Below are 27,236 nucleotides of genomic sequence, written 5' to 3'. Positions count from 1 at the left end.
CTGCATTGGGTCTTCGTTGCTGCACGCGGGCTTTCATTGCGGTGGCTTCTTTCTTCGTGGAGCACGGGCTCCAGGTGCGCGGGTTTCAGTAGTTGTGGCTCGCGGGCTCTGTAGCTGTTGCTCACGGGCTCTAGAGCACAGGCTCCGTAGTTGTGGCACACGGGCTTAGCCGCTCCGCGGCATGTGGGATCTTCCCGGACCAGGGCTCAAACCCATGTCCCCTGCATCGGCAGGCGGATTCTCAACCACTGAGCCACCAGGGAAGCCCCATGCTTTTACTTTTAAGTTAATGTCGTACTCATGTTACTTTAGCAAACCTATTATATAATAAATTTATATACATCATAATAAATTATAATAGGTAAATGCGAGGATGAGTTAAGAATAGAGTACTATTTTATTTCCTTTCTGATTTCTCAGGCAGATATATTCCACATATAAGAAGAATATATTTTAGTTTCATTTAAATGCTAGCAGTGGAACTGATATAAATGATTCTTTAGACGTAAATTAAAAGTAGGAAAGAAAGGCATTTTAGTAAAATTACCAAAATGGACTTTAAAAAACAATTAATTCTCTACACACTACCTTTGTGATTCTGAGTAACTTGTTTAAACTCTCCAATCTCAGTTTTCAGGATTGTAAAAAGAGGAACTCATCTTGCAGGCTTGTTATTAGAATTAAAGATAATTAATACCAAGTGCCTGGCATGTAGTAGGTGCTCAGTAAATTACAGTTATTATTACATTAAAGAGCTAGATTCTGTATTTTAATCCAGAACATAATAACTAATGTAATGAAAACTTAGTTCTTCAGATTTTTAAAAATAAATTTATTTTTATTTTTGGCTGCGTTGGGTCTTCGTTGCTGATAGTTGTGGTGAGCGGGGGCTGCTCTTCGTTGCAGTACATGGGCTTCTCATTGCGGTGAGCAGGGGCTGCTCTTCGTTGCAGTACACGGGCTTCTCATTACTGTGGCTTTCCTTGTTGCAGGGCATGGACTCTAGGTGTGCGGGCTTCTGTAGTTGTGGCTCGCGGGCTCTAGAGCACAGGCTCAGTAGCTGTGGCGCATGGGCTTAGTTGCTCCACGGCACATGGGATCTTTCCAGACCAGGGATCGAACCTGTGTCCCCTGAATTAGCAGGCAGATTCTTAACCACTGCGCCACCAAGAAGTCCCAGCTTTTCAGTTTTTTTATTCAACATTTAACAAACCGCAGGTTAGCAGTCCATCCTATGATCTATAGGTATATTTTAATTCTTTATGTTTATATCATCAATTGTTTTCAATGATTTCTATGGTTTCATAAAGAAGACTTGGGCTCTTAGATCTGGGTGACACCAAAATTGCCCAGGGACAAGCCATATAACCGTAATATACAGCATAGGTCCCAAAATTGCAGGAATCCTGTGTTGCTTTGCAGGAAGCATGCTTCTACTTTCAGCTTATTAATATCTCTTAAAAATGTGCCACATTGATAGAAGTTCTGGGTAAGTTCGTTGAATAAGCAGTTCATTCAAAATTGACAAATACCTAGACTGTAGTCTAGCATAATTTGTGATAGCATTTCAATGTGAGGTATAAGAGCAAAGAGGACATAAGTATTCAAAAATAGAAAACAGCAAACTATTAAGTTTAGATAAAGCCCTAAACTTTTGCACAAAACTACTTGGTTTTTGAAATATGAAACAGAATAAATTTATATTTAGTGGAACTGGACTAACTAACAAGTACTGACAAAAAGCTGCAGTTAATTTTAATTCTTTTTAATTTAAATTAAAAATTTTAATTTTTAATTGCAGTTAATTTTAATTCTTAAAAAAGCAAAAACAAAAAAAAAACTCTCAGTAATTTAGCAAATTGGTCATTCAGCAAATAGGCTTCTTTCCATACTAGGGCAGATACTTCATAATATAATTATACAGTATAATATTATACTGTATAATATAATGTATACTCCAGATATAGAAACAGAAACAAAGCATAAGTAATATTTATATTTCTGAAATGAAATTCTCATGATATTGTGATTTTTATTTCCTCCAAGTAGCTTTACAGTTCTTCAAAATCTGATTCTATTAAACCTGAGGTAGTTTAGCAATGGAGTATAGAATTATTCTCTATCCACATGTATCCAATAGTTTAAATTCATTTTTCCTTAAGAAAGTCCAGTAGTATTTTAATTTACCCATGGTTTTAGGTTCAGATGACTTGTTCTGCCATTAACAAAGTACCATCTTGTGAGCCGTCAGGGGTGGGAGTGTAAATTGGATGTTGTTGCTCTTGGTTTCCTAAATGTCCTTGATTTCTTCAGTATGCTTCCATAACATAGTCACCTGACTTCATAAAATTATATCTCCATATTTCTACTTCAGCTTCTACCAAATATGTGAAATAAGAGTGGTGAACAAGAGAAAACCCAGAGCCTCATCACTACCTCTACACTATGTGTAGCACAAATTCTCCAGTTTCATGGGATGGAAGCTAGGCACACCAGTCTTCTCTTTTTGATATGAACAAACTATTGAGATCCTCCCCACCCTGACTCCCCTGTCATTGCAAGTCCTCTCTCTTGGTCAGTGAATCCAGGCTTTTGGTTTTAGATAAAATCTCCTAACTGGTGGGTAGGCTTTATTGCTGCTTGTTTGAGCAGAGTATTAGGATAGATACTTTGTTTGCTAAAAATCTCAGGTGGACCACTTTTGACCAATAGGATCCATGCTTGTATTGCCTCTGTTAATGATGGGGGACCACGAAAAGAATTTAAGCAAGGGAAGAGTGGCATATCACATTTACCTTTAAGAAAGTTCACTCTGTAGAGAAATTTAGAGAAGGATTTGAGCACTAAGACTGCAGACAAGGAGACCTACTTATATTTGAAAATATATGCAAAAGTTAAATTGTGGACAACTCCTGGAAAAAGAAGAATATTGCCTTTGTATACCAGTCTAATGGCAGAGAGTACATAAATAAAACAACCATCTGCTTGACCCCTACCCCTCAAAAAGACTCGTGTTAGAAACCAGCTGGTGTTGTATAAATCTGAATCTTAACTGGGGTGTAGAAAAGCACTCAGGTAAACCACTGAAGTCATTTTCTTAAAGTTTGAACAGAAATCATATATAGTCAGATTATAGAGTCAGAATATGAACAGAAAAATGCCCAAGTTGTAACAACTTTTCTTTATATCAAGAATTGTGGGCTAAGCCTATATATTTATAAAATATTAGCAGAATTTAGCAGTCTGTATAAATAGGATTTATTTATCTAGATTAATCTTTTTGAAGGTACAAAGGCTTTTATGTATCTAATCTGGTTTGTGAAGTTGTATGGACTTGAGAACTCTTTTCAGTGTGAATTAGAATATTGAAGACCATGTTGCCTGGGCTCCAAGACTTGCCTTCAATTGTTTGATGGGTTTGCTGTTCTGTTGCCTGTTTACCATTTTAGTACAGCCCTGTCTCACAGTTAATAAAATCCTCCAGGACACCTAGTCCAAGTTTTTTGTTTAGATTACAGGTGTGAGACTACAGCTTGCCAGGGTTCATTCAAATTTGGTTTTGGCTCTCAACAAAAATGTATCAAAATTATGTGCAGTAGATCTGCATGGTCCAGTATGGTGACCACTGGCCACATGTGGCTGTTGAGATTTTCAAATGTGTCTAATCCAAATTAAGATATTCTGTAAATGTAAAATACATACAAGATTTTGAAAACTTAGTACAAAAATATATGGAATATAACAACTTTTAGGCCGAATATGTGTAAAAATGATCAGTTTTGATACATTGAGTTAAATATATTACTAAAATTAATTTCACCTACTTTTTAATTTTTAAAATGTGCTATTCTAGGTCATTTTAAATTATATTTGTGGTTCACATTATACTTCTATTGGGTAACCTCTCAGTGAAATGTTTTTTAAGTTCCAACTTAGTGGGGGCTTAACATCAATTAAAAGACAGCCTGATTTCCCTCTAGATGAGTGTCAGTGTCATAGGTACTACTTACAGGTTAGTTGGCAGTGTCCCATTTCTCATTGTTTTAAAGAAAATCCTTAGGTAATATGAAAGGAATCAGAATCAGAACTAGTTTTTTCTGTTTGATTATATCAGTGTGGAGTCTGACAAAGACAGATGTTAGTTCTGTTCCACTGCATCTCTTTATAACCCTAAGTATATACTTCTACCTGTCATCATTAATGAATTTTCGTAGACCAATGGTCAATAAACTTTCCTGTTATCTCAAATATGCTTATTTAAACCCTAACCTAGGAAATAGCAACATTAATAATCCTATTACATAATGAATAAAGTTAATTATAAATCACCTAACTAGTGATTGTAAGAAATGGGAAAAGTCACCCAATTATAATAGGAAAAAAGTGATTCGAGTTTTACGTTTTCTACCTGTCTTAATATTGAAGACATTATTACATCTACTTAACAGGTATGTTCTGTTCAGCATCTTTAGACTAATGACCCACTTGGATCTAGATTAGATAGATGTGCTTCCTATTATTGATTTTGGCTTCAAATTATGGACCTTATAAGGTGAGGACATCTTTCTACTTTCCTTTTTCCTTATCCTTTCCCATTCTCAAAATTCTCTTGGCCACACTGCTCTTGTGTCTGTACCAACTGGAGGGTAATAATGAACTTTCATGTTAAGACTCCGACTGTAATTTTGGTGTTGAAATTTTCATTGTCCTAAATCAGTAATTTTCAGACTTTTATTTTCCTTTGAAGCAGTACAATCCTGCAAATCTTAAAAGGAAGCCCAGTATTTAAAACAAACAAAAACATAGTATCGTTTGAATTGGAGGGTATAAGTGGGGGCTGTGTTTCCCAGTTAAAAATCCCCTTCATTGTTCCCTAGAAGGGCCTCTGGGATTTCTGTTTGGAACACAACTTGATAGACCTGATTAAATTATCTGTAAGAAGGGAGTTTATCTGTAACAAGGGATTTAGTTTTCTGGGTATATTGCATCCTGACCACTAGGTTTAGGTTCAAAGTGATCTTGGTGTAGTGGGAAAGAGATCAGAGATTAAAAGTTCAGTAGCTATAAGAGTGACAAAATAGACATAAATCTCTCGTTATGAGCCTTCAATATAAAAGAAAAAGTTCTAGATGCCCATGAGTCAGCACATGGAATTGTAGATTCTTAAATACGATATGAAATTTAATTAGACTACACTAATAAGAAGGAAAATATTCTCTTATTTCCATATTGAAGATGATATCCAGCTGTACTCCTGTTTCCTTGCTTAAGGGAAATGGGATAGATGTAGGAGAGTGTCTTCTTAACAATCATTAAATGTTGCTAATGCATTAGTATTTGAAAGAGCTCTTTAAAATTAACATCTATTTTCATGTATATGACATGGGTTATGTACAGTCAGGCCTAAAAATTGAAAAACTAAGTCATCAAGTATTTGAAGAGCACCTAGGTGTATTAATAATTTAGTGTTCGATAAATATCTATTATTATTATTATATTAATATAATATAATTATATAAGCTAACTATATCTAAGCTTAAAGGACTTTGGTACTAAAGATTCAAATACGGTTTTCTAGTTTAAAATTATACATTTGGGCTTCCCTGGTGGCGCAGTGGTTGAGAGTCCGCCTGCCGTTGCAGGAGACGCGGTTTCATGCCCGAGTCCGGGAGGATCCCACATGCCGCGGAGCGGCTGGGCCCGTGAGCCGTGGCCGCTGAGCCTGCGCGTCCGGAGCCTGTGCTTCGCAACGGGAGAGGCTGCAACAGTGAGAGGCCCGCGTACCGCAAAAAAAAAATTTAAGAAAGTATACATTTTACTCATACTGTTCACTCTAGGCACTTCACTGACAAACTTGTATCCTTATCATTATATGCAGTTTGATATGACCCATTAAAGTCACAGAAGTTTTATAATCATACTTGAATCTTCCAGTGAAGGGTGTAGCAAACTTGTAGGTCAAGTTTTTGATTTAAATAAAAGATGATATATCAAAGGTTATAAAAAAGCAATGGATTGTTTTTTTGAGTCCCCTGATACCTTGATCTCTTTCTGTTTTTTTAAAAAAAACTAAAACTGTTTAGTGATCTCCACATATCAAACACATTGATCTAAAAAAATCACAGTTTACCATCAGTAGTGAGATTAAAGCTATTAAAGATTTACTGGTTTCATTTTCATTCCAAAGCAAGCTCTTTTCCATTTTCTAAAAATTAGGACCAAAGGGACATGAGAAAGTGAAGGCACTAATATTTGTTGAAGCCTTCTATGTGCCAGGCACTCTGCTCAGTGGATGTTACCTTGTTCAGTTCTCACAACCCTGTAATGTAGGTGGGATTATCTCCATTTTTAATATGAGAAGACTGAGGTTGAAAATAAGTAACTTGCCAAGGTCACACAGAAATGTACTAAAGAAAATACTTAAAAAAAAACTCATGTCTAATTCCAGACACTGTTATTTTCACTGTGTTGGCCTACTCATGAAAAGCCATCTCTATTTAGTAGTAATGCTAGTAGTAGTATTAATAGTACTAATACTGTCATAATAATTAGTAGTGCTAATTTACTATTAGTAGTACTAAACATGCCATTCTAGGTATGATTGTTACAATTAGATTTTAGATGAGCTATGGAAAAACTTTTTAAGAATGGCTTTCCTTTGATCATATAAGGGATAGACTTATTACATAAATATAAGAAAATAAAAATCAGCTATGGTTTCCAAGGTTCTTTGCAAGCATTATAAGTAATATGTTAATTCAAAGCAAATACTCAAAGTTGAGCAAAATCAAATTTGAGGAAATAAAAGATAATTGACAAAAGACTCATTTCTCTTTTTTTTTTTTCAATGCCACGAAAAGAATTAAAAAGAAGTAGTCCCCTTTAGTAGATGCCTTCATTCCCTTGTTAGATTTCTCCATGTTTTTCAATTTGCTCCTGTCTACCACAGGAATATAACAGTTATAATTCTAAAATAACTCTTTCTATCCTGTGGTTAACCTAGTTAATGATATGTGTGTATATAACTTAACAAAGTATATAATACATGAAATTATGTTTCCTAGACACAGCAAATGGAATGGTTCGCCCATTATCCCTCTCTTCTAGGTCCTGTATTGAGGCAAGCTACATTAAAGTGTGTGGTTCCCTGAATTTTTCTCTGCATTACAAAATACACCTTTGTAAATCCATTAACCATCACAGGTGACTAATTTAATGGCACATAATAAGCAAGTGTACTTCAGTTCTCTAGTGGGAAGTATATATGATGTTTTTATAAGATTTAGCAAATATCATATTAGTTTGAGTGCTTATGGAATTGCCCTTCTGTTGAAGACAGAAAAGTAGAACTGAGGGGTTTTCAAATTTGTTGCAGTAGTATATATGAAGAGATTAAAGATAATCCCATTAGATACAAGACAAAGTGAATTTACAGAATAATAAAGTTATGATAGTGAAAATCTTATGAAGAATATGTTTGTCAAGACAATTTGTGTTCATTTTAGCTCCCCTTAGTTTCCAATTTCTAGTTCACTAGAAGGTGCATATGTCTGAAACTCCGAGAGGGAGTCCCTGCATAAAAGAAATGGGGCTTCAGTTACCCTAGCCCAGACCTTAGTAGCCCTTTTCACAGCTTGCAAATTAATTTCATCTTATTGTCTGGAATAAGCTCTGCAATGAATTACAGAAATCTGTTTGGGAAGTTGCAATGATTAATAAATCAGCAATTAGTTTTGCACGTGGCATATTAGTTGTGGGATATTAGAAAACCTCTCATTCAAAATTTGGCCCATAGCATGGCAGACCCCTAGCACATATTTACTCTCAGTATAGATAAGCACATATTCACTAACTCAGGTGGCTTGTCTCCCAGGAGCTTCAAAAATCCTCTACCTGGAGTCCAGAATATGGTAGCCTTTAGTTTATACAGGAGATCTCTTTCCAACAGATGAACAGCATTAAGGGACAAGAGAGGCATGTTCCTCCAACAGAGGACCTATTTGCTCAGGAATCTCAGAGGAGAAACAACAGGTAGAAGGTTGTCCAGAGATACCCACAACTTATATGTTTTTCTGGATGTAGGTGAAACAAGAGAGGTCAGTAGAAATTGCAGAATACATGCATGGTTCCAGTATCTACAAGAAAGGACAAGAAAATATTAAGGCAGGAAAAGGAAACATATAAGGCTTTTCCATTCCCAGCTCTGAAGCTCCTCTATTAAGTCAGTTTTGCTCATTAGTTTGCACCATTTGCTAATTGTCTCCTGTCTGATTTCAAGCGGAGAGGGGTTGTCTCCTGATGGAGATGGTAAAGTTTTATAGGTAGCATCCCTTGTATCTTCCTCAGTCTCTAGCTATCTTCTTACAGTAGTAACATACTGACTTTTCATTGGCAACATCCTATCTTCTTACAATAGTAAGGCACTGACTTTTCATCGGCAAGTCCTATCTTATTTGTTGGTAGCCCCAGAAAAGTATTTGCTCCCTGTGTGAATAAGTAGGCAGGTAACACTGCAATCTTGAGTTTCTTTTTGGCTTCACCTTTCTCCATTTTTTTCCCCCAAACTGGATTACTGTTGCCAATACCTGAGAAACTGTCTATTTTTTGACATACAGATACCTTTTCTCTTACTTGTGCTTGCAACAAGGCTACCACAGAAGTGGAGAGGATTAAGAGTCTATTCTGATCCACCCCATTCATTTAGAAAATGCCTTGGTGAACCACTGATGGAAATCACTGGGGGACTCATGCAGGAGCAGCACTGCAGCTTCTCTCGGGCCACCTTTTGCAGAAAGACTGCAAAGTCTGCCATCAGCAGTGCCTCGCAATGGGTGTCCTAGGTTTGAGGAGCAGCCAGAGTTGTTGCGGAAGGTGCCTGAAGCCATGACACTCCATTTGCCCCATCACACCTGTTCCCTTAGTCAAGCAGACTCATCTAAGGCAACATTCCAAGTTACAGTCAGTGTCCATCCTCACACACAGGGCTGCAAACTGAAAACATGCTGTAGAAAACCTTGGCACATTTTTGCAGATCTTTCCAGGGCACTGGAAAATAACTCTTAAGGTGGATATCAGCTAGGGGAAAGGGATGTGGTACCCTTACCACATCTGATCCACCCAGCAGTACTGGATAACTTCTGAAGGGTATTTGAATCCCTGTAGCTCCAAAGGGAGAAGGCTGATTTTCTCTACACTGAGATGAAAACTAAGTTGGTTTGTATGGCACTATAGTTTCAGGCTCATTTTGCAATTTAAAAGCCTGACTCCTTTTGTTTCCCCTTCCCTCCAAGTTATCAGGGAAACCATTTGCCAACCTGATGCCTTAATTCTAAGACAGTTTCTTATCCAGATTTTCAGACTCCTTGCTGCTTCCTCTTAATCATTTCTGCTTCCCTAGCTATGTTTTGCATGTTGAGTGTAGGGGGAGTCTTGGAGGTGGAGTCCATACCAGAACATTCAAAATAAGGCTGGCAATTCTCCCTCTTCCAAAGGGAAGTTATCCCGGGATCCTGAAGTCCCTGGGAACCATTTGTCCAAGAAGGCATCATCTCCTCTTTCTAGGTCCCAGATAAGGCAGAGAAGGTGAAAGGGGGTAGAAGGAGCAGTAGCAGAGAAGTGTTGAGAACCTGGAGAAACAAAAAGGTGCTTTCAGTTTCTTAATCTCTTCCTTCAGTTTTTTTAATTCATTCTTACTGGCTGTCCAGTTCATTCTTTCATTTATTTCCTGAGATCCAGAGATACCAATAATCCTTTTATTTTAAGTAGGGTTTTTCTAAAAATCTATGTAAATATACCAATTTGTCTACTTTAAATGAGCCTTCCTCTGGCCATTGCAAAGCAGGATTTTTATAAACATGCCTATTCAAAACATGACAGTAAAGTAAGCCCTTTAAGAAAGAGACCTTCTGGCAGGCTTCTTATATTTTCTACATTAAAGCCAGTGTTGAATCACACACAACCTTCAAGCCTCTATTACCCATTTTGCTCAGCAGGAACTCAGAATTAGCAGTGAGAGTTTGGCATTTTCCCTGGGAAACCAAACCCACTGAGCCAAAGTAGTCAAAGGAACACTTTTTAGCAAACATCCAGGGTCTCCAACCTAATCAATGGTGGCTACAAACCCTCTAACAAATTCACCAGCAGGACTCACTTGAGGTATACCATCCTTATTGCCAAATTGTTGAAATACGAAAGAAATTGAGGCCCACAGGAACATGCCAATTCATAAATATAGAACTAGCTGTTTTTACTACTGAGGAAAAAAACCCTAAATGCACGCAGATACAGCCTGTAAGATGGCTACAGAACTATAATGAATTTTCTTCTCTATTTGTGGAATTAGAGCTACAGTTTGTAAACATCATCCTACTCTTTTAGTAAACACTCAACAGACAGTTAATTTGCACCAGTAGCTACATTGTGCTCACTCTGACATCCTGTTTTTCATATTTTTTTTAATCAGGCTTACTCTTTTTATAATTCTTTATCAGAGCCTCCTACCCTTGCCCCTTATATAGTAACCAGCACATATGATTAGTCACATCCTTCAACACGCCTCATAAGGTTAGGTCAAGTTCAGTCTCCCCCAGCCTCTCCCACTCTGTAAGTCCCACCTGCAGTTTGGAGCTACCTGGTAGTTGTCTGCTCAGGCTTTCACTGTTACTAGGGATGATTCTGGGCCTTGGCAGCTAGCAGGGACTTCCATGCCAGCAGCAGCCATTCCAGGGATTTCCTAGCTGGCATTCATTTGTTTGGCCTGATCAGGAGAGGATTGGCTAGGGAAGTATTGGACATGCAGGGACCAACCCTACACATCCCCACTTGCCTGCTTCTTTCTGTCCCACCCATAGAGAAGACATTAGCCTGCCCCCATGTGAGATCTGAGGCTGGGCCAACTGCTGATTGCTTTAAATCTGATTTCAAGTTACTATGGGGTTTTACTCTACCTGGATGTGGAATTACTATGTTTGAGAGAAAACACGCCTTCACCTTTATAAAGTATTGCCAAATTGCTCTCCTAAATAGTCATACCATTTATACTCCCACCTGTAATGTATGAGTTCCTACTTTCACACATCCTTGGCAACATCTGGTGTTTGCAGACTTTTATTTTTTCCAGTATGATGGGTGTGAAGTGGTGTCTCACTTTAGCTTAATTTGCATTTCTTCACTGTTGAGCATCTTTTCATGTTTGTTGGTCATTTGGGTTTCCTCTCTTGAGGATTCACTGTTCATATCTATTGCCTTAAAAAAAAAAAAGGTGACCCTTCTCAATGTATAGGAGTACTTTCTATATCACGAGTACTAGTCTATCAGTCCTATGTATTGAAAATACCTTCTTCCAGGCTATGGCATTTTTATGGAGTCTTTTTCATAAAGAAGTTTTATGTGCTCAAATGTATCATTCTCTTCCTTGATAGTATGTGATTGTGTCTTCTTTTAGAAGAATCTCCCTATCTTGACATGAATGTCTCCTTTAATTTCTTCTAAAAAGTTTTACAGTATTTTCATTTTTAAATCTTTGATCTATATACAATTTATTTTTATGTATGGTATGAGGTAAAAATACAATTTTATTTTTTCCACATAAATAATTAATTGCCCTAGTACCATTTGTTAAATGATCCATCTTTTCTTTATCTGTAATGACACTTTTATGATTTATACACACATGTGTATGTGTGAGAGAGAGAGATCTTAGGCTCACTTGTCTGTTATACTTTTTCTGTTTTTTTTATTTTTGCCAGTAAAACACCAATTGGATTTCTGTAGTTTTATGCACAAGTATTGATAGCTAATGGGGAAGTTCCTCCTCTTTTGTTCTTCAGAATTGCTTAACTATCCTTGGCCTTTTATTTTTCCATACTAATTTTAGGATCAGCTTCTCAAGTTCCACAAAAAAAACGCTTTCAGGATTTTTATTGGGATTTCAGTGCACTTATAGATTAATTTGAGAATTGCCATCTTCATACATTGAGTCTTACCATCCATGAAACTGGTATATTGTTCCTTTCATTTAGGTTTTCTCTTACCCTCTTTAAAACAGGTTTTCAATTTTCATTTTCTCTATAAAGCTCTTGGGATATCTTTTCTTCTTTAGATCTGTTTCGTTTTTGTAACTATTAAAAATGGCATCATTTTTCAAATTAAAATTTTCTTTTTTTGCAGTATGTGGGCCTCTCACTGTTGTGGCCTCTCCCGTTGCGGAGCACAGGCTCCGGACGCGCAGGCTCAGCAGCCATGGCTCAGGGGCCCAGCCGCTCCGCGACATGTGGGATCTTCCCGGACCGGGCCACGAACCCGTGTCCCCTGCATTGGCAGGCGGACTCTCAACCACCGCGCCACCGGGGAAGCCCTAAAATTAAAATTTTAAATTGGTTTACTGGTGTATAGCAACACTAATCTTTAATAACGTATTGTCAAAGAACATTGTATGATAGATTCTTGATGTCTGTTGAAATCTGTTCTGTGGCTTAGTGCACAGCCAATGTGTTCTTGTTCCATGTGTTCTTGAAAAGGTTTTCTCTTTAATTTTGTACAGGGTTTTGTATATGTTCATTAGGTCACCTGTAATCGATTATTCACTTGTCTGTATTCTTACTAAATGTTTTCTGCTTCACCTGTCAATTAGTATGATTGTGGATTTGTTTATTTCTTCTTGTCATCCCGTGATCTTTTGTCTTACACTGAGTTCGCAATTATTATAGCTTCCTTGTGAATTGTTCCCTTTTTACTATTATGTAATAACTTTTTACCCCTGGTAATGTTTCTGCCTTAAAATATATTTTTTTCTGATATTCATAGAATTTTCTGTTGGTTTATGGTATGAGTAAGGCAGCAGTTAAGGATGTGTTTAGCTGCAAATAACAGAAAACTTCACTACAGTTTTTTAAACAAATGTTGGGGAGGTATTTTTTCTCAAATAACAAAATCAGAGATTGATGTGGGTCCATCAACAGTTGATATGGTTCTATTTGCCATTCACAGTGTGGTGCCTCTCATCCTCTTGCTTGCGTTCTCCCTAGGAGGTTTTGTGGGAAGGGGGTGTGGGGCTGTGGGCAGAGGGGAAGAACAGATAATCGGAACGACCTGTTGTCAGTGTCGCACATGGTATAATACCTGGGTTAGCATCTGTAGAATCTTAGTCCTATGTTTGTAAGTGGTTTGCTGTTTACGCACAGTTTATGAAAGTTATTTAGTTAGAAAGATGGAATCTTCTCTTTCTACAGTAAAATGTGATGGTTGTCTTTACCAAGTGAAGTCATCTGGAAGAAAATGCTTATGCAGTCCTCTCTTTAGAGCCAGAAGCAGTTAAATTCTTAAGTCTCAGTAAACCAATGTCATAATGACTAGCAAAGCATAATACATTTAGATCTCAAAGCATTAATGCAAAATAAAAATATACTTGGGTCTTAGCAAGTTGAGTTTTGTATTTAGGAATAATTAGTATATATATTCTCACGAGAGAATGCCATCATTTTTAAATTTTTTATAAATTTATTTATTTTATTTATTTATTTTTGGCTGTGATGGGTCTTTGTTGCTGCGCGCGGGCTTTCTGTAGTCACGGAGAGTGGGGGCTACTCTTCACTGTGGTGTGCAGGTCTCTCATTGGGTGGCTTCTCTTGTGGAGCACGGGCTCTAGGGCTCTCGGGCTTCAGTAGTTGTGGCACGCAGGCTCAGTAGATGTGGTTCGCAGGCTCTAGAGCATAGGCTCAGTAGTTGTGGCGCATGGGCTTAGTTGCTCCGCAGCATGTGGGATCTTCCCGAACCAGGGCTCGAACCCATGTCGCCTACATTGGCAGGCGGATTCTTAACCACTGCGCCACCAGGGAAGCCCCAGCCATCATTTTTTATATTTCTTCAAAAGACTGCTTAAATTTCAGTATTTTCCATGAAACCTAGCATCACTCTGTGTCATTTGCTGGGGCATTGTTGAGGCCATCAGATATCCCTTCTTTCCAAGAAAATGTGCCTCAAACTCCCCCTTCCCTTATCCCTTTCTCTGAGACTTTCAGTGCATCTGATTTCATCTCTAATGTTGCCCCAAACCATTAGGACAGGTCTATGGAACATAAACAGTTTCTGAGGTTTGCATTTATAGCCTTCAATACCTATAAAGCAAGTTGGTCCATTTCTGTTTTGTCCTTCAAACATGAGTAGTCATATTTAGATAGTTTTAGTGCTTCCAGGGGACCACTAGAACAGTATATTAATATACCTAATGTTTGATTTGTGCTAAAAGATAACAGAGCATTTACTTACCTTATTCCATTCAGTGCACCTTAGCCCAAGAACAAAGAATATCTGTCTCCATTATAGATAAGAATGGAGGCTTCAGTGCTCAAACTGTAAAAAAATGTACTTATTGCATTCAAAGCAGGAGACTGTTTCTTTTAAAACATTAGAATAGTGTTACTTTGGATTATTAGGTTAAAGTACACAAGCAGAGCCTGGTGCTAGATAAATATTTATTGAATGACTACACTTTCAGTTGGGCATTTTCTTTTAGGCACTAAAACTGCTAATCCAATTTTGAATGCCCTTTTGTCATCATTAATCCTTGTGCAACACAATATTGTTAAACAGAAACCAGGTGTCTTTTCACTGAAGGACGGAAAGTGTTTCTTGTATGAGATTAAGCATTGAGTTTTTCACTTTAGTGCATGTGTGTATGTTGTTTTACATTGGTCACCTGATAAATTTTGTGCATTGCTTAATCACTGGATTGAAATATACACATAGGAACTCTTGAAAAGGAGGAGTTTTTAGAAACTCTTAAGTATTCCATTCCACTGTTTTTACAGATTTTTTTTCTATGTGACTTCTTTTTTACATTTGACTGAAATTACTCTCATTGTGGCTGAGGCCCGTTTTTCCCTCTCCTATCAAAACGAGCTTGTATCTTTCTAACTAGTTAACCTTTACAACCTCACATTTGAAAGCTCAGTTTTCTTTATTCTTCACACAGTAATCATCCCAGTTTTCTTTTTGTTCTTCACAGATTTTTCACTCCTCGGTTATCTTAATGTTTCTCTGAGCCCTAAAACTCTATCTTAAATTTGAATTTCTTATTAATATTTTAATTATGTTATCACATCTGTTTACAAATTTGAATTAATGGAGTCAAATTTAGGTTTTGTTGTGTTTTAAGTGTTCTAAAATAATCTTTTAGCCATGGAAACAAAGAAGTCTTTTCCTGCCGAGGAATAAAATTAGCAGTGGATTGGTTTTTGGAAAGAGGCCACAAGGATGTTACCGTCTTTGTTCCTGCTTGGAGGAAAGAGCAATCCCGACCTGATGCACTCATCACAGGTGAGCCCGCAAGCTTCCGTGTGTACCTGAGCCAGTGTCTTGCTGAATAATCTGTGTGTCTGCTTCTGTTTACTAAGTTTGTGTGACTGCCACATTCACTTGGGTGGGACATTAAAGTTATTTTCGAGTTTAAAAACTATTGGGTTATGTTAACTAAACAGTAATTCTTGCTACATAAGCCAGTTCTTTTTTTTTCATTTGGAAACATTTTACTTCAAATTTTGTAAAAATTCTGACTTTTAGAGACATGCTAGGAGTCAAGAGGCCTAGATTCAAATTCCAACTGTGCTAGGTACTGTCCATGGCACTTTGAGCAGCACATTGACCCTCTTTGGACCCCAGTTTTCTCATCTGCTGTATGAAATTAGGTGGTAATCAAATTCTAGTGACTGCAGATCAATAAAGACCTGTGAGATCCTGGGAGCATGCTGTCTGGTGTCAAGTAGAGGAAATGACTCGATCCCAATAAAGTATCAGTATTTTGCATTATCTTGTAATTTTTAAATGTATGAATTTCGGGCAGAGGTGTCCCATGTAACTGTTAATTATTGCTGCCCAACATTTTGCTCAAGTCAGTGATTCTCAACTGGCACCCAACCCTTCCTGCCCCTCTCTTCCCCAACATTAACAAAACTGAGGAACCTGTGTGAAGAAAACAACAGCACTTGTCAAATCAATGCAATCCCTATCAAATTGCCAACGGCATTTTTCATAGAACTAGAAGAAAACATTTTACAATTTGTATGGAAACACAAAAGACCCAGAATAACAAAAGCAATCTTGAGAAAAAAAAAAACAGAGCTGGAGGAATCAGGCTCCCTGACTTCAGACTATACTACAAAGCTACAGTAATCAAGACAATATGGTACTGGAACAAGAACAGAAATATAGATCAGTGGAATAGGATAGAAAGCCCAGAGATAAACCCATGCACCTATGGTTACCTCATCTATGACAAAAGAAGAGAGAATATACAATGGAGCAAAGACAGCCTTTTCAATAAGTGGTCCTGAGAAAACTGGACAGCTACATGTAAAAGAATGAAATTAGAACACTCCCTAACACCATACACAAAAATAAACTCAAAATGGGTTAAAGACCTAAATGTAAGGCCAGACACTATAAACCTCTTAGAGGAAAACATAGGCAGAACACTCTTTGACATAAATCGCAGCAAGATCTTCTTTGACCCACCTCCAACAGTAATGAGAGTAAAAACAAAAATAAACAAATGGGACCTAATTAAACTTAAATGCTTTTGCACAGCAAAGGAAACCATAAACAAGACAAAAAGACAACCCTCAGAATGGGAGAAAATATTTTCAAACAAAGCAACTGACAAAGCATTAATCTCTGAAATATACAAACAGCTGATGCAGCTCAATATCAAAAAAGCAAACAACCCAATCAAAAAATGGACAGAAGACCTAAATAGACATTTCTCCAAAGAAGACATACAGATGGGCAGCAAACACATGAAAAGATGCTCAACATTACTAATTATTAGAGAAATGCAAATCAAAACTACAATGAGATATCACCTCACACCGGTCAGAATTGCCATCATCACAAAATCTACAAACAGTAAATGCTGGAGAGGGTGTGGAGAAAAGGGAACCCTCTTGCAGTGTTGGTGGAAGTGTAAATTGATGCAGCCGCTATGGAGAACAGTATGGAGGTTCCTTAGAAAACTAAAAATAGAGCTACCATATGACCCAGCGATCCCACTACTGGGCATATACCCTGAGAAGACCATAATTCAAAGAGAGACATGTACCACAGTGTTCATTGCAATAGCCAGGACATAGAAGCAACCTAAATGTTCATCAACAGAGGAATGGATAAAGATGTAGTACATATATATAATGGAATATTACTCAGCCACAAAAAGGAACGAATTTGGATCATTTGTAGAGGCGGGGATGGACCTAGAGACTGTTATACAGAGTGAAGTAAGTCAGAAAGAGAAAAGCAAATATATATTAACGCATATATGTGGAATCTGAGACCAATGGTATAGACGATCTTATTTACAAAGCAGAAATAGAGACACAGACATAGAGAACAAACATATGGATACCAAGGGGGAAGTGGGGGAGGGTGGGATGAATTAGGAGATTGGGATTGACATATATACACTATGATACTATGTATAAAATAGATAACTAATGAGAACCTACTGTATCACAGGGAACTCTACTCAGTGCTCTGTGGTGACCTAAATGGGGAGGAAATCAAAAAAAGAGGGGATATATGTATATGTATAGCTGATTCACTTTGCTGTACAGTAGAAACTAACACAACCTTGTAAAGCAACTATACTCCAATAAAAATAAAAATAAAAACAAATGGAGTGACCACCCACCATGTACCCCAAAGGAAGATTATTTTATTTTTATCTATAATTATTAAATTTTATTAAATTAGAATAAGAATCCATAGACAAGTTATGGTGGAACTCAGAGCCATGGAATCAGACCCTAGCCTATATAAACTGTAGCGTGGGAGGGGTGGGCATAATTCAGTTGGCCGTACCAAGACATTGGATAACTCTTTGGAAAAAATATACATATTTAGATCCTTATCTTACACCATATAATGCAGATGGTTGAAGAATTAATTGTCAAAAATCTCCATTAGAGGTTATAAATAGTCTTTGAGTGGCTGGGGAAGACCTTTCTAAAATTAAAATTTTTAGAAGAAATTATGAAAGGAAAGATAGATTTAATTGGATCAAACTTCTGTATTTTGGGACATTCTCTTAACAATGAGAAAATTTTTTTATTTGCTTAAGAAAAAGTACAACAAATAAACAAAGAATCCATGTTCTGAACATATAAAGAGCTCCTACACACTGATAAAGCAGTATATAATTGATAACATAGTAGGAATAGACAGTTCACGGAAGAATGCAAGTGCCAGATAGGACGAAAAAGTGTTCAACCTCATTAGTAATTAAAGAAATGAAAAAAAAAATGAAAAAAAAAAGAAATGAATATTTTAAAAACTGTTATTTTTTTACCCATCAAATTAGCAGAGATTAAAAAACTGATAATACTCAGTGCCCGGAGGGAGTTGCTCCTATACTGATGTGGAAACGTAGATCATTACAACCTTTCGAGAAAAGTTTGATCTTAAAGTGTAAATACTTGGATCTACTAGTTCCCCTTCTAGGAATAATTCCACAGAAAACAAACCGAGGTACAGGCAAAGATTTTAGACCACAAATACATACAGTACAATATGAGTTAGAAAAAAAATGGAAAAAAAACATACATTCATTAGAAGAATGGCTCAATAAATAAGTATATATCTATATGATAGAATATGTAGTATTAGAATATTTAGGCAGAATCTTTAATGATCTCAGGAGGTGCTCTCTTACGTAAAAGGCAGCCTTTGTTATTGTGTGTGTGTGTGCACATATACATACATACATACATTTATACACATGTGTATAGAAGGAAAAAAAAAACACAGAAAATGATTAGAAGGAATATGCCAAAATATTAACAGTAATTGCCTCTGGGTCATGTCCTTATGAACTCTTATTTTCTCCCTACTTCTTACTTTTTCTTACTTTCCCAAATTTTTACAGGAAACTACAATACGTTAATAATCAGGGAAAAGATAAACTGAAAAAGAAAAAACAATGTTTAAATACGTAAATGAAAGCTTCTTGAGTGTGAAAGGAATATGAGATCAAGAAGGGAAAATGGTAATACTCAGTGTGAGATGTGGCTGAGTTTAATTTTTAAAATACCAGCATGCCAGGTCTCTGGAACTCATCAGTATGCAGTTTACTTTGTAAAATGTGTACCACTGTAATCAGAGGTTGTTAGGTGTTTTCTCCCCCAGGTAATAATTCTTTTGACTAAAGCCCTCAACCAGATAATGCCTGGTAAATTGAATAGTCCAGTCTGTTTTCACCATACCAAAAAAGAAACTTGATAAGAAATATTTTAAAGTTCTCAGTATAGATTCAAACTAGCGCGTTAGCCAGGCTTCCATTGATTGAATAAATATTTAACAAGCAAGCACGAGGCTATGTATCAGGTCCTGTGCTAGGAACTAGAGATTCAGTTAACTTACCAGCTAGACTGACTTCATATTTATTTAGGTTAGGACTATTTATCCCAATTAATTATCACTAATTTTCTTCCTAATTAGTGTCCTTTTAACCTCCTTAGCTGGTAAAGAAATGCAAATTAAGCAAGATGGTGATGACTATTAGGCCACCACCTCACTCCTCCAGTCGCTTCCAAGATCCAGGCATATCCTATACAAGTAAACACAAATAAAGGGCCACGGATTATGCATGAACATGGACAGTGAATAAACTGGAAGCCCTCAAAATACACATCTTTAAGTAGTTTACATATTCCTTTCACAGACATTTATTGAGGATCTACTGATGTGCTAATATGTCCTTGTGCTGAGTGCTGATGGGCACACAGATAAATGAGCCACCTGCCCTCAAAGTGTTTGTTAGGGGGCCCACAAAATAACTATAATATGGCAAATCCTGTGGCTGAGACTGGGCTTTTGATTTTGTATTGGTTTTCTGTGATTTTCAAAAGAGATCAATAATTACATGCATCTATTAGGCAAAATCAAGTTGAAGGACACAGTGTTTGTTGAGAGCTTGCCCGACACTCTACTAGGTGCTTTTACATGTGATAACTCATCGACTCCTCATGGCCTACAATCTGCATTTGAGGACATGACAGAGCAGGTTCAATAAGACCACGATTGCCAGACAGAGAAAGTGGCAGAACCTGAGATTTATCCACAAGTTGCTGACTTTGACATTCATATTTCTTCCACTTCTACTCTGCTGCTTTTCTAAACCAAAGTTCTGGTCTTAATGAACTCATTTGTCTGGAACATCATGAAATGTGTATGCCAAGCTGACCCATGTCACTCTTCCTTCCCCCTCCCCCTGCACCCTGCTCATACTTCTCTTGTGGTGATCGCAGCCCCTGCTCTCCCAGTTTACAGGCTCGTCCGGCCCAATAACTTGAGGCCTCCTTGAGGAGAAAGTGTTCTTCATCTTGAGGGCCATTGACACTTAGACAGCACATACCATAGAGTAGGCATGTAGTGATCATCTGCTGAAAAGAGAGATTTTTTTAAAATTAGTAACTCCAGTTAATAAGCATTGAGGAGAAGTGAGCCTTTGTTTTAAAAAATTCATGACATCTGTCAGCTTATACCCAGCACTCTGTGCCAGAATTTACAGGGGTGGGAAGTCAGGGAGTGGAAAAGCAAAAGTAGGAAGGAAGGCATGGTGAGGAGAGAATTTTATCATTAATCAAAATATGAATTCTGGCACCTTTTTTTTTTTAAAACCACTAACAAGTCGGTAGAATTAGAAAGTACTGAAAGAGTGTGCCCACCAAAGAGAAAATGGGCATTCCCCTACCTGTCCATATTTAATCAATGTCTGTTTTCCCCATATAATCACTTCTAATTTCTTATTCACTCAGTCCAGCCCCACAAGACTGCTGGCCTTTGTTAGCACCTGCTTCACAGGAAAGGACACAGAATGCAGAATAGCCATGTCCAGAACAACAGTTCTGACCTCACTGCCTGCTTCCTTTTTGAACCTTCTGCATCTTAAGACTCTTCCATTTGCTACCTCCACCTCTTCTACTTTTCAGACTCTCCCACCATCACATCCACTAGTTAGAAAAAGAGCACTACAAAATAAACAAATTTGGGGGAAAGAATCTGTTGCTCACACCTGAACCCAACACACCTGCTTCATTAGGATGGCGTAGTGCTAGGGATGTGTGAGAAGTTGATTCACAGTGTAGAGCTTCGGGCTCCAGCTATCAAGCAAAAGCTTTATGTAATGAAAATCAGAATTTGCTCAGTCATGTTCAGGTTTTATGCTTTTAAAGTTTTAAACTTTTCATGTTTTTCAGGTTCACTTTTTTTGGCTATTTTTTAAACCTTTTAAATCCTGAAGAAAAACTATTACTGGGAGTTACAAATTTGCTACATCTACAAACTGTAAATCATAATCCCTAATTAAGTGGTTACAGGTATCCAGTTCATGTTATAAACACTCACTTTGTATGGAGATTGCGAGATGTGTTTTGTATGTACTTATTACTGAAATTCTACCCTGATTATTCCTGCAGATCAAGAAGTTCTACGCAAATTAGAGAAGGAGAAAATCCTGGTGTTCACACCATCCCGGAGAGTGCAGGGGAGGCGAGTGGTGTGCTATGATGACAGGTTCATCGTGAAGCTGGCGTTTGAGTCGGATGGTATAATTGTATCCAATGATAACTACAGGGATTTGGCAAATGAGAAACCAGAATGGAAAAAGTTCATAGATGAGCGACTATTAATGTATTCATTTGTCAATGACAAGTAAGTAAAACCACTTACTTACAGTAACACTGCTTCCCTGAAAATATAACTATCCCTGGGCAGCTACTACAGAAGCCCTCTCTCTTTGCCACTGACCAGACCTAAGACAGTTTCTTCCAACAACTAATCCTCAGTGAGAGTAAGAAAACGGCAGAGTCCTGCCTCGGGAGGCCCTGTGTGAGTCGCAGGCTGCCCTTCCCCATAAGTGACTAGCAGAGCAGGTCTTCTGCGGCTGAGTGACTGGGAGTAACTGACACAGGGAGACTGGCCATCTTCAGAGGATGCAGATGTAGAACATACTGACCGGTAGAACCCTGCCTTTTGAAATTGACTTAGAGCATTGAGAACTTACTTCAATATACGATTTTTGAAATATATGATTTTTAAAAATTTAAAGCAATATAAGACTAGTCACGATTAAGTTGATGAATGGACAGATGACATGAACAAGATTGTCTCCTGAGAAATAAGTACCCAAGGATCAGTGCACCCACACAGTTCAAACCCATGTTTTCCAAGGGTCAGCTGTATTTACAAATATGTGGGAAAGGCTCACCTGTTGATCATCAAAAATGCAAACTAAATCTACAAAGAGTATATTTTTTCACCCATTTAATTCATAAAATTTAAAAACTTTTTTACATATGCCTTATGCCGATGCAGGGGACACGGGTTCTGCCCCGGTCCAGGAAGATCCCACATGCCGCGGAGCGGCTGGGCCTGTGAGCCATGGCCACTGAGCCTGCGCATCCGGAGCCTGTTCTCCGCAACGGGAGAGGTCACAACAGTGAGAGGCCCGCGTACCAGAAAAAAAAAAAAAAAATACCCTCTCAAACCAATAATCTCATTTCTTAGAGTATATTATGAGGAAAAAAGGAAGCCCAAATATGTTCATTTCTGTATATTTATAATTGCAAGACTTCAAAAAGGCAACTAAAGGTACTATAGAGAAAACAATTAAATTGCAATACATGTCCTAGTGGAATATTATTCAGCTATTCAGAATTATGATTATGAAAGCTGTTAAGAAACATGGAAAAATATTTATGTTAAAAAGACAAAGCATAAAATTACATCTGTGTTTGTAAAGTGATATGTACATACAGGAAAATGACTAAAATGCAACACGTAACTGGAAAATAATTGTGTTAAGATTGTAGGATTGAGTGATTTTGTCTTCTATTTTTAAACTTTTCGTGTTGCCATATTGTTTTTATAATAATCTTAAACATCATAGTTGCTAAGTGTTATTACTCAGGCATGTTGACACTCCCTTAAGAGTTCAAACATTATTCACATTTTATGGGTAAACACTTGGTTTATTTCATGTTCAAACAGTGACATAACTAGTAGTCAAACTGCAATCATAACCTTGTTACAGTATTCATGCCATGAATTCTTGCTTCCATTGGACAATCAATCCAAAATAATAAGTTTATTTTCTTAAGATTTTTTTCTGTCTCAGCTGAGAAGTACCTTATTATAGGGGGAAGAGAATGAATGTGGAATTAGACAAATTGGATCTTGACTAGGCCATGTGAACAGAGATAAAAATACTCAATTCATCTAAGCCTAGATTAGAAAAGTGTATTCATCTGTAACGTGGAACTAACACTTCAAGGGAATATTGTGAGGATGAGATGTAGTGACGTGTGCAGGGTGTCCAACATGTACTAGGTGTTTGGGTAGTTTCAGTCTTCCCGTTCCTCTCTCCCACCTCTCCCTTCTGTCCCTCAGCTGCTCCGCCTGGTGCCCACCTGACTCATATTGCTTCACAAGATTAATGTTCATAAAACTTCTCCTAAAATGTCATTGTAGTCATTTTCTAAAGTCCTTACAAAATCCCAAGACTAAGAAAAGGAAGAATTAATTAGAACATGGTAGGCTTAAAACTTACTTGAATTAAAACAAATACAGGTTCAGCTTGAAACATTTTAATTTTGTTTTCATTAAGAAAAGAAAACTTCCTGTACTGTTTTTTTATCCTATAAATGTTTTATTATCTTTTTAAATTTATTCATTTATTTTTGGCTGCGTTGGGTCTTCATTGCTGCACGCAGGCTTTCTCTAGTTGCGGCGAGCTGGGGCTACTCTTCGTTGCAGTGCGCAGGCTTCTCTGCGCGCAGGCTTTCTCTAGTTGCGGCGAGCGGGGGCTACTCTTCATTATGGTGCGCAGGCTTCTCACTGCGGCGGCTTCTCTTGTTACAGAGCATGGGCTTTAGGCGTGCAGGCTTCAGCAGTTGTGGCACACAGGCTCAGGAGTTTTGGCTCACAGGCTCTAGAGCACAGGCTCAGTAGTTGTGGCGCATGGGCTTAGTTGCTCCGCGGCATGTGGGATCTTCCCGGACCAGGGCTCAAACCTGTGTGCCCTGCATTGGCAGGCGGATTCTTATCCACTGCGCCACAAGGGAAGTCCCTATCCTATAAATGTTGAATCAAAATACTTGGATTAAAATTTCAAAAAAATACCTTGGGGTGAATAATCTTTACACTCTGTCTTTAGAATTAAATTGTCAGCCTCCTACTTAGGTATAATTTTGTATTATATCCATGACAGGTTCATGCCCCCAGATGACCCTCTTGGCAGACATGGCCCAAGCCTGGATAATTTTCTGAGGAAGAAACCTATTGTTCCTGAACACAAAAAGCAGCCTTGTCCATATGGTAACTTTCTTTATGAGTATTTAATACATGCCTTTAGAACACAATATGTTGTTAAACTTTTGCTGTTAAAAATAAATTTTGGATGGTATATAGTATGTGGTTCTTTTGAATGTAATTAAATTTAAGAAAAAGTCTATGTGAAAAAATTATTATTTTTACCTAGCTGGGTTCAACGCATATGCATTTCCCTGAATTAAAACATGGTTTTGGTTAACTCTACATGAAGTAAGTTTTCAGGTAGATAAAAGTTTGGAGTTCTTTCATGTAGCTACACATCAGATTAGCTTGGTTTTGTCACATCACGGCAGTACATTATGTTCTGCAAAACAGAATGTCCTACTGATTGCAGAGTCATAGTGGAAGAGAAGAGGCAGGTAGGAATTAAGGACACAGGGTATTAACCAAAACTCTGGAGGTGATTGTTACTCATTCAGCCAACTTTCTTATTGCTCTTGATAGTGCTGATGGGGGAAGACTGAAAGGCGGCATTTCTCAGAAACAAGTAGCGGAGTAGCAGTGAGCACAGCTCTCATTTCTGCCCTTGTTTCTTCTTCACGTTAAAAGAGCAGGTGCCACACTGGGTGTCCAGGGTCTGATGGAATGAATGGCCCTTTGCCTAACTGATTTTACTCTTCACAGGAAAGAAGTGTACCTATGGACACAAGTGCAAATATTATCATCCAGAAAGGGGCAGTCAGCCTCAGCGGTCAGTGGCTGATGAACTGCGTGCCATGTCTAGAAACACAGCAGCCAAAACTGCAAATGAAGGAGGACTGGTGAAAAGCAACAGTGTCCCCTGCAGCACTAAAGCCGACAGCACTTCCGATGTTAAGCGAGGTGCTCCAAAGAGGCAATCGGATCCAAGCATAAGGACTCAAGTCTACCAAGACCTAGAGGAAAAGCTTCCCACCAAAAACAAACTGGAAACCAGGTCTGTACCTTCCTTAGTTAGTATACCGGCTACTTCTACCGCAAAACCCCAAAGCACTACATCTTTAAGCAATGGCCTTCCATCTGGAGTTCATTTCCCACCTCAGGATCAAAGACCACAGGGACAATATCCTCCAATGTTGATGGCAACCAAAAATCATGGAACGCCAATGCCTTATGAACAGTATCCAAAATGTGACTCGCCTGTCGACATTGGATATTATTCCATGTTGAATGCATATTCAAATCTGAGTATCTCAGGCCCACGAAGTCCTGAAAGGCGTTTCTCCTTAGACACAGACTATAGGATAAGCTCTGTCGCCTCTGACTGCAGCAGTGAAGGGAGCATGAGCTGCGGGAGCAGTGACTCGTATGTGGGGTACAGTGACCGCTCCTACGTCAGTTCTCCTGACCCACAGCTAGAGGAGAATCTGAAGTGTCAACACATGCACCCTCACAGCCGCCTTAATTCTCAGCCCTTCCTGCAGAATTTCCACGACCCCTTAACCAGAGTGCAGAGTTACAGTCACGAAGAACCAAAGTACCATCACAAACCTCCCCTCCCACACCTGGCCGTGCACCTGCAGCACGCCGCCGTGGGGGCCCGGTCCAGCTATCCTGGCGATTACCCGTCTCCTCCGAGTTCAGCGCACTCGAAGGCACCACACCTGGGGCGGTCCTTGGTGGCCACGAGAATAGACAGCATTTCTGACTCTCGGCTGTATGACAGTTCTCCTTCCAGACAAAGAAAGCCTTACACCCGCCAGGAAGGGCTGGGAAGCTGGGATAGGCAGAGCTACGGGATCGATGTGTACGGCTACCGGCAGACTTATTCTTTGCCTGACACCTCCACGCAGCCGTGTTACGAGCAGTTCACCTTCCAGAGCCTCCCTGAGCAGCCGGAGCCCACCTGGCGCATCCCGTACTGCGGAGTGCCGCAAGACCCCCCCAGGTACCAAGACAACCGAGAAAAGATTTATATCAACTTGTGCAACATCTTCCCACCTGACCTTGTGAGAATTGTCATGAAAAGGAACCCTCACATGACAGACGCCCAGCAGCTGGCTGCAGCCATTTTAGTGGAGAAATCACAGCTGGGTTATTGAAAGATGATGCATCTTTGTGGTGTTTAGTAGTTTTTTGTTCAGCTCAAATGCTGAGGGAGGTTTGCTACAATAGCACATGTGATCTCCTTCTCAGCAAGGAGGTTATATAGTATCCATTTATGTGAAATACTGTATCATGGAATCTGTATGTATCGCCCCACATAGTGGAAGTATCACGGGATTGCTTTACATTCAAACTTTTTTTTAATATTTCCTTTTTAAAGCTATATCCTTGGCTGGAAATTTTTCCAGTTTGATTTATTAGATGTATCTGTGATCTTTGATATTAATCTTTGGTGCATCAGGGGTTTATATGCAGCACTTTTTATCCTTGTTTCATGTTTTATTAACTTGGTGTTTGTCTATCAATTGCAAGCAATTACAATACCTTCAGAATGTTGAACATTTGACTAGACCTAGCAAACTATTTTTTCAAGCCAAGCATAATTGGAATCTTTTACAGCTTTTTAAGTTATTTTTATTTGGGGAAAGTGGGCTTCTTTGTGCTATAATCATTATTTATAGAAACAAAGATATATACTACAGCACTGACTTTATATTTGAAACAAAATGAAAGTTACCAGTTTATGTTGAAATGGGTAACAGTATATATTAGAATGATTTACAGTATGGCACTTTTCGTTGTTTTATTTTCGTTTGGATTTTCTGTGTTAAGTAATTTGTTAATTTAATATGGTTGATTTAAAGGAAAGCAGATGCAATCAATGGAAAAAATTGTTTCCATTTTTTTTTTTATAAAAAAGGCAAAAGCCATCAACTGTTACAGTTTAGAGCTTTGTTATCCAGCTATGATGTGCTTCTGGACAGTAGAAATGG

The 27,236-nt window shown here is 38.2% G+C and overlaps 1 protein-coding gene across 1 annotated transcript in view; it reads left to right on the top strand.

Moving 5' to 3' along the window:
* The window catches only part of ZC3H12C (zinc finger CCCH-type containing 12C), a 36,650-nt gene extending 10,251 nt beyond the window's left edge, over positions 1–26,399 (top strand). Inside the window, exons 3-6 of the mRNA XM_065882605.1 lie at positions 15,176–15,315; positions 21,465–21,699; positions 24,257–24,363; positions 25,003–26,399. Of these exons, the coding sequence (XP_065738677.1) occupies positions 15,176–15,315; positions 21,465–21,699; positions 24,257–24,363; positions 25,003–26,399 (1,879 nt within the window). The remainder of the gene's footprint in view (positions 1–15,175; positions 15,316–21,464; positions 21,700–24,256; positions 24,364–25,002) is intronic.
* The last annotated feature ends 837 nt before the right edge of the window (positions 26,400–27,236 follow it).

The sequence above is a fragment of the Phocoena phocoena genome, chromosome 8 (assembly GCF_963924675.1).
Source record: "Phocoena phocoena chromosome 8, mPhoPho1.1, whole genome shotgun sequence".
NCBI classification, from domain to species: domain Eukaryota; kingdom Metazoa; phylum Chordata; class Mammalia; order Artiodactyla; family Phocoenidae; genus Phocoena; species Phocoena phocoena.
Note: the sequence above shows the minus strand (reverse complement) of the source record. Positions and strands in the feature narration are given on the sequence as shown.